Source organism: Rhinoderma darwinii, chromosome 3, assembly GCF_050947455.1.
Source record: "Rhinoderma darwinii isolate aRhiDar2 chromosome 3, aRhiDar2.hap1, whole genome shotgun sequence".
NCBI classification, from domain to species: domain Eukaryota; kingdom Metazoa; phylum Chordata; class Amphibia; order Anura; family Rhinodermatidae; genus Rhinoderma; species Rhinoderma darwinii.
The window spans coordinates 242,113,322-242,126,145 of NC_134689.1; the positions used below are offsets into that span (position 1 = coordinate 242,113,322).

At 44.3% G+C, this 12,824-nt stretch overlaps 1 protein-coding gene across 3 annotated transcripts in view; it reads right to left on the minus strand.

The window, feature by feature from the left end:
• Positions 1 to 12,454, minus strand: part of SBF1 (SET binding factor 1) — a 211,465-nt gene extending 199,011 nt beyond the window's left edge. For 2 of the 3 annotated variants that reach the window (XM_075857594.1, XM_075857593.1), the window contains exon 1: positions 12,247 to 12,454. In XM_075857594.1, the coding sequence (XP_075713709.1) occupies positions 12,247 to 12,301 (55 nt within the window). In that variant the 5' untranslated portion in view covers positions 12,302 to 12,454. The remainder of the gene's footprint in view (positions 1 to 12,246) is intronic. The other variant, XM_075857592.1, reaches the window with a different exon arrangement.
• Positions 12,455 to 12,824: the final 370 nt, after the last annotated feature.

Sequence of the window (12,824 nt, forward strand, 5' to 3'; positions counted from 1 at the left end):
GTGATTCTGGTATGGCTTATTTTCTTTTGCGGCAAACTTTTGTAGTTCAGGCCTTTACGGACGCGGCAATACCAATTATGTATCATTTATTATTATTTGTTTATAATAAAAAAGTACGGATAAGGGGAAAAGGGGGATTTTTAATTTTTTAACTTTTGATTATCTACTTTTAGACTTTTTTTTTGTCCCACTAGGGGACTTGAAGGCAGGAGTACTAGGCTTCCATAGATTGCATAGCTGGAGGCCATTGTTGCCATAGCAACCATCGGCGCCCGGGACGTCGATGGTGTTTTAACCCCTGAGCAGTGATCGCTATTGAAAGCGGCTTCTAAGGCGTTAATTAGCGGGGACCCCCGCAATTGGTCCCTGCTGAAGGAGCTGCGGCAACTGCTGTACGAGACATCAGTTGTCAGAGCTCCTGTATGTGCCAGGAGGGGGGGGCCGGAATGGCCGTTCCTCGCGAGACGTACTATACTGTCACTGAGCGCGAATAATGCGCTCATCATGACGGAATAATACGTCAAGGAGTGGGATGGGGTTAATGACCACAAATACGACTTTTCACGGCTCCTGATCTAGCGGCAGGGATCGGAGTTCTCTGTTCTTGGGCGTTTAAACTCTAGCTATTGGCCGCGGCATCTAAGTGGTTTTAGAGGGCTCCCTCTGTCACCACATCAGCATTACCATGATGCAATCACGTGGTGCCAATGGTTTTCTTGGCAGCTGGGACTCTAAAAAAGGCCCATAGGTTTGCCGTAGAAACTGCCGCTGGCAGGCATAATACACTGCAAGGAAGAAGAATTGCAGTGTATTATAAAAAAAACTATATACATTTGGTATCACCCGCAGAGCAAAGGGATTGTGTTATTCATACCACACAGTAAAGAGGATAAATTTAAAGAAAGCGGTTTTCTTTCATTAGCACCCAAAGAGAGTTTATGAAAAGTTAAAACAATAAATGATACGTGCCCAAAAAAATTATATGCGCCATTACAAAAAAATAAACACATCCTGCAAAAATCAAGCCCTAACAACGCCATGTCTACAGAAAAATTAAAAAAAGTTATGGCTTTTGAAATGCAACAATGAAAAAACGAAAAAATTTGCTCGGTTATTAAGACCCAAAATAAACTGGTCACTAAAGGGTTAAAATTATTCCACTAAGGGGGGATTCACACGAACGTGATTTGCGTCCGTGCAGCCCGCATGGTTTTCACGCGGGTCGCACGGACCTATGCAAGTCTATGGGTCAGTACAGACTGTCCGTAAGTTTTGCGCAGCGTGAGTCTGCTGCGTAAAACTCGCGACATGTTCTCTATTTCTTCGTTTTCCGAGCATCACGCACCCATTGAAGTCAATGCATGCGTGAAAATCACGCATGCCCCACGGAAGCACTTCCGTGGGACAAGCGTTATTCGCGCAACAGCTGTCAAACTCTGAATGTAAACAGAAAAGAACCACGTGCTTTTCTGTTTACAAACATCCAAACGGAGTGTCATATTGATGGCGGCTGCACGAAAAGCACGCAGCCGCGCATCCATATGAACAGGGCACACGGAGCGGTCAAGTGCCTTTTGCGCACGCAAAACGCAGCGTATTTTGCGTCACGTTCGTCTGAATCAGCCCTTAACCAAATGAATGCTGTGTTTAACCCCTTAATGTCCAGACCATTTTGCGCATTAATGACCGAGGATTTTTTTTTTTGTTTTTTCACGGTCGCATTCCAGGAGTCGTAACTTTTTTTTTTATTCCGTCGACATAGCCGTATAACGGCTTGTTTTTTGCGGGACGAGTTATATTTTGTAATTGCACCATTTTTAGATGCTTATAATATATTGATTAACTTTTATTAACTTTATTTTAGGAGAGAGTTGAAAATAAGCAGCTATTCCAGCATTGATTTTCACGTTATAAGTTTACGCCGTTTACTATGCAGCATAAATAACATGTTCACTTTATTCTATGGGTCGGCACCATTACGGGGATACCAAATATGTATAGGTTTTATATGTTTTCCTACGTTTGCACAATAAAAAGCCTTTTAGAAAAAAAAAAACTTGTTTTTGCATCGCCGCATTCCAAGAGCCGTAACTTTTTCCGTCAATGTGGCCGTATGTGGGCTTGATTTTTGCGGGCCAAGGTGTAGTTTTCATTAGTACTATTTTGGGGTACATAGGACTTATAGATTCACTTTTATTTAATTTTTTTATGGGGAGGAATGGGAGAAAATAAAGAATTTTGCAGTTTTTTTTTTGCAGTTTGGACACCGTTCATTAGGCGGTTTAATTAACGTGTTTAATTTTATTGTTCATGTCGTTACGATTGCGGGGATACCATATATGTGTTATTTGTTTTGACACTTACTAAATAAAACTACTTTTTGGGGGAAAGTGGTTTTATTCTATTTTGACTAATATTTTTTTTTCATAAACTTTAACTGCTTTTACATTTATTTATTTTAGTCCCACCATGGGAATAGAACCATTGCTGCCAGGTTTACCTTTAGCGGTTGTCCGCTTTAGACATTCTTTTTTCTTAGAAGGGTTAATCACAAGATTCTAATATGGGGGATAGTAGTGTCTTGTGAGTAACTTATTGTCTGAAGACCCTTCTAACAAAAAAGAATGTCTAAAGCGGACAACCTCTAAAGGTTGGGGCATATGGAAGTCATTAAAGAGGCATATACAATATTAGGCAGGTGGTTTAAGGTTATGGCTGAACAGTGTATGGTGGCACTCCGATCAGTTTGTTGCCCTACAGGCCATATTCTGAATACATTTTTTTATTTGATTCTGAAACTCTTTAGAACACTTTTCATACATCACCCCTTAATAACTGTGGTTCAAAACGATTCAAGTTACATTGAAACCTAGTAAAATAAGAAAACATCTAACCACCGGAAAGTGAAAGCGAGAAATCAATGGCATGACAAACTGCTTCTTAATAGCTAAAGATCCTGTGGGTTTCAAAATCACATTAATCATATAATGTGCCCAGATTCATTACATCAGCCAAACCCTCAACAGCCATATTGCTCAGAATACCATCTGCTTCATTACTACGCAAACAACATCAACTTCCATCAACGAATAAAATTATTATATGATTCTATATATAGTCCTACCAGAAAGTATACCCTCATAACTAATGTAGAGAAAACATAACCGGAATTAAAGGGGTTATTTCATGATGGGCCGCTAATAAGACATATGGAGGTCATGCATTTTTTTTTAACATTTTTTTTTTTTTTTAAAGTCTCCCACTAGGGACACCCCTCTATTAGCCAGAGTGGAGAGCTGCAGATTATGGCTTGCCATGTAATACATGGCGATTCATTTATATGGGCTTCATTAAATACTAAATTATCACCTCAGCGCTCGCTGCACTGGAAACCTGTGGCCGGACCAAAAGTCACATGGCAATACCAGCTGGTTTCCAGTAGTTCCAGAACGGACTGCGCTAACTTTCTTATTTTAAAGGAAAAGAAGTGTCTTAGGGCCTGTTCACATCAGTGTCGAGCTTCCGTTCATGGGTTCCGTTCGACCTTTCAGTCAGAGGAACCGATGGACGGAAAGCTAAACGGAAACCATAGCTTCCATTTGCATTACGCCGTTTCAGCTAAAAAACCGGAAACCTTACGCAACGGAAACCAATTGCAACGGAAGCATTACCATTGAAATCAACGGTAATGCAAAAAGAAGCTATTGTTTCCGTTCATCAGTTCCTCCGACAAAGGTCTAACGGAACCCATGAATGGCAGCCCTATGCCGATGTGAACACACCCTTCGTGAGACAACCTTAAAGAGGCTCTGTCACCAGATTTTGCAACCCCTATCTGCTATTGCAGCAGATCGGCGCTGCAATGTAGATTACAGTAAGGTTTTTATTTTTAAAAAACGAGCATTTTTGGCCAAGTTATGACCATTTTTGTATTTATGCAAATGAGGCTTGCAAAAGTCCAAGTGGGCGTGTTTAAAGTAAAAGTCCAACTGGGCGTGTATTATGCGAGTACATCGGGGCGTTCTTACTACTTTTACTAGCTGGGCGTTCTGACGAGAAGTATCATCCACTTCTCTTCAGAACGCCCAGCTTCTGGCAGTGCAGATCTGTGACGTCACTCACTTCCTGCCCCAGGTCCTGCATCGTGTCGGCCACATCGGCACCAGAGGCTACAGTTGATTCTGCAGCAGCATCAGCGTTTGCAGGTAAGTAGCTACATCAACTTACCTGCAAACGCTGATGCTGCTGCAGAATCATCTGTAGCCTCTGGTGCCGATGTGTCCTCGCTCGTCCGACACGATGCAGGACCTGTGAGTGACATCACAGCGTGATCTCTCGAGAACACGCTGTGTCTGCACTGCCAGAAGCTGGGCGTTCTGAAGAGAAGTGGATGATACTTCTCATCAGAACGCCCAGCTAGTAAAAGTAGTAAAAACGCCCCGATGTAACACACATAATACACGCCCAGTTGGACTTTTGCAAGCCTCATTTGCATAAATACAAAAATGGTCATAACTTGGCCAAAAATGCTCATTTTTTAAAACTAAAAACGTTACTGTAATCTACATTGCAGCGCCGATCTGCTGCAATAGCAGATAGGGGTTGCAAAATCTGGTGACAGAGCCTCTTTAAGATACCACTTGCTATCTATGTTAACTATGTTAGAGATGTAAAAGGGACTGGACGAGAATGCCCCTTTACAAATGGGACCTCCAATTAAATGTGTATTCTCAGAATCAACCATTATCATCTATCCACAGGACAAGTAAAAAGTGTCTGATCATTAGGGGCACCATCCATCACTAGACCAGGTGTATGATCCTACCGTTCCTCCTCATTGCATGACCGCAGTGATCAAAGACCTTTGAATGGAGCGGCGGACGAGCATGTGCAGTAGCACATTATTCAAAGTCTATAGAACAGAGACAGCCGAGTGCAGGACCCCCTATTATAGTGTTCCAGCCTCCAGGGATCAGACACTTATCACCTATCCCGTGTACAGGCGATCATTGACGATTCTTGGCTGCACACTTACTTTTTGTAGCTTGACAGTTACTTGCAGTGGATAGAAAGATAAATTTTCACAGGTGAGTGTTTGCAACAATTGTATCTGGTCTGGAGAATCCTCTGCTAGATAGGTTAACACATTTTACCTACACTGACATGTGTTAGAAAACTACCAGGCAAGAGACATTTGTGCTGCTGATGTCTTAGGCCCAATGCACACGACCGTAAAAATCGCACATAATTACGGTCCGTAATTGCGATCCATTAATTTCTATGGCCGACGGACACCTTCCCGTAGGTCTACGGGAGGGTGTCCGTGCCGTAGAAACCGGACGAAAAAAATAGGACATGTCCTATTTTTTTATTTTACGAACCGTGCTTCTATACTTTATAATGGCAGAACGGCTCGTAAAAACGCCCGGCTGTCCGCGCCCGTAATTATGGGTCGTATTTACGGGAACGGTCGTGTGCATGAAGCCACAGACTGGATTCAATTGTAGCAAACTCACATCTGCGAGAAGAATTAGGACTGTATATGTTTTCTTCAGGATGTCTGGATGTAAAGAAGATTTTTTGTAATTCACTGACAGCAAACAGATCTTGAAAATAGTCAGAAATGTAAACACAAAGAACCCCCTGCCGAGTTAGCCTGTTTGCCACTCCCGGGCGGAATATAGCTCCGTGATACAGCTGTCTCTAGACAGCTGTAGCATGGAGCTTCACCCAGAGACCAACCAGCATGGTCTTCAGGCATGTGATCGTTGTGACAGCCTGTCACAACAATCACATTTCATTCCCTATCGGTGCTTGCGTGCCAACAGTAAGGAGTAATACAGCTGTCTCTAGATTGCTGTATCACAGAGCTTTCACCCGGAGACCATTCAGTGCAGTCTCTGGTCACGTGATCGCTGTAACAGCCTGTCACAGCGATCACATCACTCCTCCCAGCAGCGCTTGCGCGACGACAGTAAGGAGCTCTGTGATACAGCTGTACCATGGAGCTTTCACCCGGAGACCAATCAGTGTGGTGTCCGGTTATGAGATCGTGGTTAAAAAAAAAAAAAGTGGGGGGGGGGTTTGTCTTACCCTATGCAAGTCCTGCCACCTCTTCAAGTACCAGACTGGAAGATCTTGTGGCATCAAGCGGTCAGCGCCTCGTCCTGCTGCTGCTTCTCCTGACGTTTCCATTATGGAAGGAGATGCAGCTCCATGTTGTTCAGGCCTAAATAGGTCTTGTATTGGCTGGGGAGGCACTCTGCTTCGGACGCCTGAAGCCCCTCCTCCCCCGCCGTAACCACCACTTCCAACGCCAGGACATGCGTACCAGCTCTACCAGGGAACTGAGTAAGACCCAGGGAGAACCGCTTTCCCTCCAGAGGAAGGTCTCACGCCGTTGGACCTAAACCACTTCCAAGGAGGGAAGTAACAGACTGGGAGAGGAGGGAGTAACCGTCCCCAGACTTAAGGTTGCTCCCTCCAAAGGAGAATTACACCTTTCAAGGCATCCCTAGGGAGAAAGGTAAGAACCAGCTAAGGGGTCTGCAACTGAGGTGGAAATGCTTTTTCCAACAGGACAATCCTATCCGGAGGACAGGAAACCTAACTGGGTGTTCTGGAGAGGTGTCCTTTTTTTTTATATCATCAGGCTTCCTGTCCAGCGAATGGGATGTCTCTCCAGGGGTGCTGTCATAGGTGAAAGTGTAAAAGTTTGGTAGTAAATAAACTTTTCCATTAGTTGCATCTTCTAGGGAGAAGAGTATGTAATGTATCTTTCTATTTATCCATCTGCTACACAGCATCACGCTATGTCCCGTAGCCTACATTGCAAGTAACAAAGCCAATGTGGTTGTGCAGAAACATGACAGTTGTAAGAAATCCAAACGGTCGTGTCGCAGTTACTTGCAGGTCGCAAAGTGACTTCATTGACTCATTACGTGCAGTGTAGGCTACGGGTTATATCGATCCTTGGCTGTGCGACCTGTGTCGCGGCCAAAGTCACCATGTAGGGCCAACCTTAGGGTGACTTTATGGCTGTGTTCACATGGAGCGGATACTCTGTGTAATAGCACGCAGCGTATCTGCCCTGTGCACCGCAGGGAATTCCAAGCGAAAAATCGCACTAAACTGTGGTGCAGTTTTTCACCCGGAATGTCCGCTGAGAAAAACTGCAGCACTTCACGTCTGATCCCAGGAGACCGCTGCAGCCTGTTATTGGCTGCAGTGGAGGTCACATGGGATGAAGCGTCATCCCAGGAGGCCGGCCCTCTGACGTTATCCAGACCAGCCTCCTGGGATGACACTTCATCCATGTGACTGCCACTATAGCCTGTGATTGGCTGCAGCGGCGGTCACATGGGATGAAGCGTCATCCCAGGGGGATGAAACACAGACTCCTAGGTAAGTATAATATATTTTTTGTTTTTGGAGTTGCGTTTTTTTTGCAGGGGGAATCGCTGCAAATCCACCGCAAAAAAAACACAATTGCTGCTATTTGTTGCGGGATTTACCTCCCATCGAATTCAATGGGGAAATCCCGCAACAAATAAGCAGCGTTTTGCGTAAATACAATTGACACGCTGCAGAATAAAACTCCACACCGCAGGTCAAATTCAAAGCGATTTTTCCGCTCTGTATTTACGCACCGTGTGGATGAGATTTGTTTCATCTCATCCACTTTGCTGCTACTGTATTTGCTGCGGATTTTCCGCAACGAATCCCGTTGCGGATAATCCACAGTATTTACGCAACGTGTGAACTGGCCCCACACGTGGTGGATTTGCTGCAGATTTTACCTGTGGATTTGCACTGGTAAAGTCTGCAGTGAATTACAGTACAAGGCAAGTAGATTAGATTTCACACAGCAAATTTACAAATCTTTGATATGTCGTTAAATGAATAACTTGGGGTAGGGTATCTACTTTAAATAGAAGTTATTTTGGGTGTGTTAAAGGGGTTTTGAGGTCTCAAAAAAATTGATCAGTCGAGGTCAACTATTTTGAAGGGATCGCAGCGCTCATACGAGTGCTGATTTCCCTTCATTTCAGTCACTGCTCACATGGTGTATCATTACAAGTGTATCAGCAATTCACAGTTTGAGCACTGACAGGAATGAAGGGAAAGCAGCACTCGTTTGAGTGCTGTGGCCCCTTCAAAACAGCTGATCGGCGGTGGTGCTGGGAGTCGGACACCAACTGATCAGATATTGATGGCCTACCCTGAGGATAGGCCATCAAATTTTTGGGACTTGACAATACCTTTAACGATGTTATGGCACTTTACAAGGTCTGTAATGGTCGTCTGGTGTCCTCAAACCAGCTTTGGAAAATTTGCTCTCCAAAAGCCAGTTTGCGCACTATTCATTGCAAGCTCCGCCTTGCGCCCAGCGTGTAAGAAATGCTTGCATATTTTGGTATCGCCGAAGTCGACAGAAGTTGCTATATATGTATTCAGGTCCAGATGGAAAAATAAAAAAATAACCTAAAATGTCATATTTCATTTTTCCATCCATATTTTAAAAAAAAAAGTTCAATATTTCTACTATTTTTTTTTTTTTACACAATATGGAAGTCCAACATGTTCTGAGAAGAAAAAAAAAAAAAAAGACCAAATGCATGTAGGTTGGAAGAGTAATAGAACAATTTGCTTTTAAATTGGTACATGGCTAAAACTTGAAAATGGGCCTGGTCAGGAAGGGGGGTAAAGTTTCTTGTCAGGAAGTGATTGAAGAGCTTTTCCATGATTTACATATTGATGACCTATCCTTAGAAAAGGTCATCAATATCAGATCGGTGTGGGTCCGACTACCAGCACCTCCACCAATCAACTGATTAAGGGGTTGCAGCGCTCCAGTGGGCACTGCAGTCTCTTCATTCATTGCTTACCAGGCACCGCTCTATACATTCGGTAGTGACTGTGCCTGGTACTGCAGCTCAATCCAATTAGGCATCATGTACATGACTATTTCCGTTTCGTGAACAGCAAAACATGGATCTTAGTGGCTTCAGTGTGCAAACACGGACTACAATAGGACCTGCTTTATAATTTGCAGACACTCGGATCCGCAAAAAGAAAAAAAAAAAGAAACACAGGTGCGTGCATCGCCCCATAGAAATGAATGGTTCAGTATGCTGTCTGCAAAAAAGAAAAAAAAAAGTTAAGACACTGAAATCAATGGTCATGTCCATTAGCCCTTAGCTTTAATGGGAGAGCTGCAGTACCAGGTACAGACACTATCAAATGTACACAGCAAAATTTCCGCCAGCATCTTCGCAAAAGAAATAGACATTCCGCAGATTGAGAATCCGCACCACAAGTGAATTTACGCACGTGTTTTCTGTTCCAATCTCATCCGCTTGGCTGCTACTGCAATACGTTGCAGAATTACCGCCTTGAGAATCCAGAAGTAAATTCCGCAGTGTTTGCGCTGTTTGTGTGCGTACCATAATTAAATGAAATACCATAAATATTTCCATACATTTCAGAAAGTATTTATACGAGTCAATCTCCAGAATGGTTCTATATTTTAGATTGACAATCTTTTCAAAACTATTTAAAAGTTAGTGAAATGCAGTATTGTGCAAAGTAGGTTAAGGATGGGGTCCAACGAGTCGGATACGCTGCATAAAATGACGCAGCGTGTCCAACCCAGAACCCGCAGGGAATTCCACCCGAAAAACTGCACCAAGAAGATTTTTAGGTGGAATGCCCACTGCAAAAATGCAGCGCTTGAAAAAAAATAAAAAAAATCTCAGACGCGTCCCTCTGTTTTGACGCCGCCACTACAGAACAGAAGACACACTCTCCTCTCTCCAGCTTTTGTCAGACAGTGAAGGAAAGACTGATCTCACGAGAGAGATCACCCAGCACAAGCCGCTCTGACACTGTCCGTAGCGGATTGGACAGTGTCAGAGCGCTAAATATCAGGCCCCCCTGTCCTTTCCAAGAAAAGAAACGCCCCATTGACAGTTACAGGGGGCAATTTACATATCGGTGCCAAATATAACGGCACCGATATCTAAAAAAAATGGAGGAGGCTAGAAATATTATTCAAAAAGCGACAGCTGCACTCAGCTGCACATGATTGGGCTAGTGAAGGGTTCCCTTTAAGACCCTTTTACACTGGCAGATATTCTGCCTGTTAAACGAGCAGTTTGGCAATACGGCATGGTAATTGGAGCTCGTTTGCTCCAGTTAATATGATCGGTCCTCCCCTTACGTTTTCCATCTTGTCGGCAGCACATCCCGTTTACACAGGGACATGTGCTGCAGACAAGCGACCATCTTTCTGGCAGCATAAAAGATGCAATCCACCAACAAACAAGCGTTTGGTCGTTCATTGGCTGATCGCAGCCCTGTTTACAAAGGGCAATGATCGGGAACGAGCGTCTGACAGATCATTGGCACCGGTAAAGGGGACTTGCTGAGGACAAGATGCAAATGTATGGGGACAAACGATCATTTTAACGGTCCTTTGACACTGTACATTCCGATCATTGCTCTGTCTGAATGGATCAGCACTCGTTAACCGGGCAGAATATCTTTTCATGTAAAAGGCCCTTACTCCCTTGCATCTCTTTCCCCCCATATTAACGCCAACGCACTGCATGATAATTCCATCTGTCTCAGATGACTTGGCACTGTGGCATTGTGTTTAGTGCAAAAACTTTACATACACACACTGGACTTCAGCAGTACGTTATTCTTATATCATTTTTATACTTCGCACACTTTCGCATTCAACAATAAGGCAAAGTAAACTTTTTCTTAACTTCCGTCAGATTTGAACACGTCTCACTATTCTTCCCGCCAAACGATGGGCACGACAGAACCTGCCGGGCACCGGTGGGATCTGTCCTGCAACGGATGCTGCACTGTCATGGCTTCCATTATAAACATAAATTACAACGCAGTTGTGAACAGAGCCTTAAGTGGTCACACACACACGATAGCGGTTTAACTGAACCGGAGCTCCTCAAACACACAAGCATGGCTTGGCTTAGTGGGCAGGTTTATTTCAATGGGGACAGAAAGCCAACCCTCTGCCCGACATCTAACAGAGGTCTATCTCAAGGGAGAGCAAAAGGATCAGACATATCGAAATTCAACATGGCTGAGCCTCAATGGTCCCCAACATCTGCCATCGTGGCAGTATTCAATAAGCATTTCACTGTACTCGCAATATCCAAATGATACACGCAGCCTCGAAGCAAAACACGTAAAACAAAATGCAGGGCAAAATGAATGTATGATGGGCACTTCAGCAACTAAAGATATAAATTAATAGTTCTATTACAAACTATTCCATGTAATAAATAACACAGGCACCGTAGCTGGATAGATCAGTCCCGAAGCGTCCTCGTTCCATGTTGTATGCAGTCGCGTGTTATAAGTCAGCAGATATTAAACCAAAACTACCAACAGTAACAATTTAGGCCACTTATGGGCACGGTTATCCAAATTTCCAAAACTACCCTGTAATGGAAACAAATTCCCCATCCACAGCCAGGATCCGGAGAAAGCTGGGTGACAACTGTAATGGTGGCCATATTGGCTGTCACCCAGATTTTATTGTAGATGGAAAAAGCTCCTTAAAAACACAGATAAGGTGTACAACTGACTTTAGACCCCGTTTAGTGCAGCTGTGATTGAAAAACGCCATAGTCTGAACAGAGTCTGCAGGTACAAGCTTCCTGTAATAGCAATAAAAGATTTCTTTATAAAGCCTGGCACTCATTGGATCACACAGGGCCAGGGCGACAGGTCCCAGTGAAGAGGATAGTGGGGAATGGAATGTAAACAAGTGGATAATGGTAAAAGAAAATACATCGTGCACATCTCCAGTACAAGCCAATGAGCCGTGCACATAGGACTGGAGCGGACAGGCATTATATATATATACCTCATTATACGTATGTATACGGTGGGGAGCATATGCCACCTTTGTCACAGGAATATACACTTAGCGCAGCTGCATACACAGTAGTGGACTATATATAGCAGCATATAATATCCATACATTACACAGCAGTGACGCGACACCGTGTATTGCCACATTCTCCTCACACATTAGCGGCTATTAACATTTATAGCATATTGTACACTTTCAGTTTCTGCCCCTTTGCCTCACTCGGATGTCGTCAGCAGCCTCCCCCCCACCCAATCAACCAGGTACCTCACTCAACCCCGGGTATTCACATATTCCCAAACATTTATGAGCCCCTTCTTCCCACCCACTCTCACCTCTCTTGTTAAGGTCATACCCCACCAGCAGGAAATAATCTGCCAATCTCGCCATGTCCCCGTTCCCCGGGCCGCTCTCTCAACCCTGGACTCCTCCCGCCGCCACCGCCATCTTTCCTGCCAGCCGGGCCTGGGTATTGCGCATGCACGAATCCAGCTCGAACGGGTGGGGTCTGCAGGAGCACGTCATGGGGCGTGGCGGTGTAGAGGTCAGGAGGCGGGTGTATCACGTGACGGCTTCAATGAAAACTTCAACAATTCGACGCGTAGTCCGCGGAAGTGGGCGTGTTTTCGGGATGTAGGCGGCTCGACGACGAGGGATAGGCTAATATGGGGCGTCAGCTGCTTCTGGGCGCTGTCATGTGGAAGCAGCAACTTTGGTGACAGAGCGGAGTGTTTTTGGGAGGTGCCAGGGTGTGACGTGGGAGCTGATACATGTTCTGTCAAATGTCAGAGGCCGCTCAACTGAAAATAGTTTGAAAAGATTGAATTTGATGTATTCTGGTTGGTTTATAAAGATTTTACTTTACAAAGACATTCAACGTGGAATCCATATGAGCATGCCTCCGTGTTCAGAA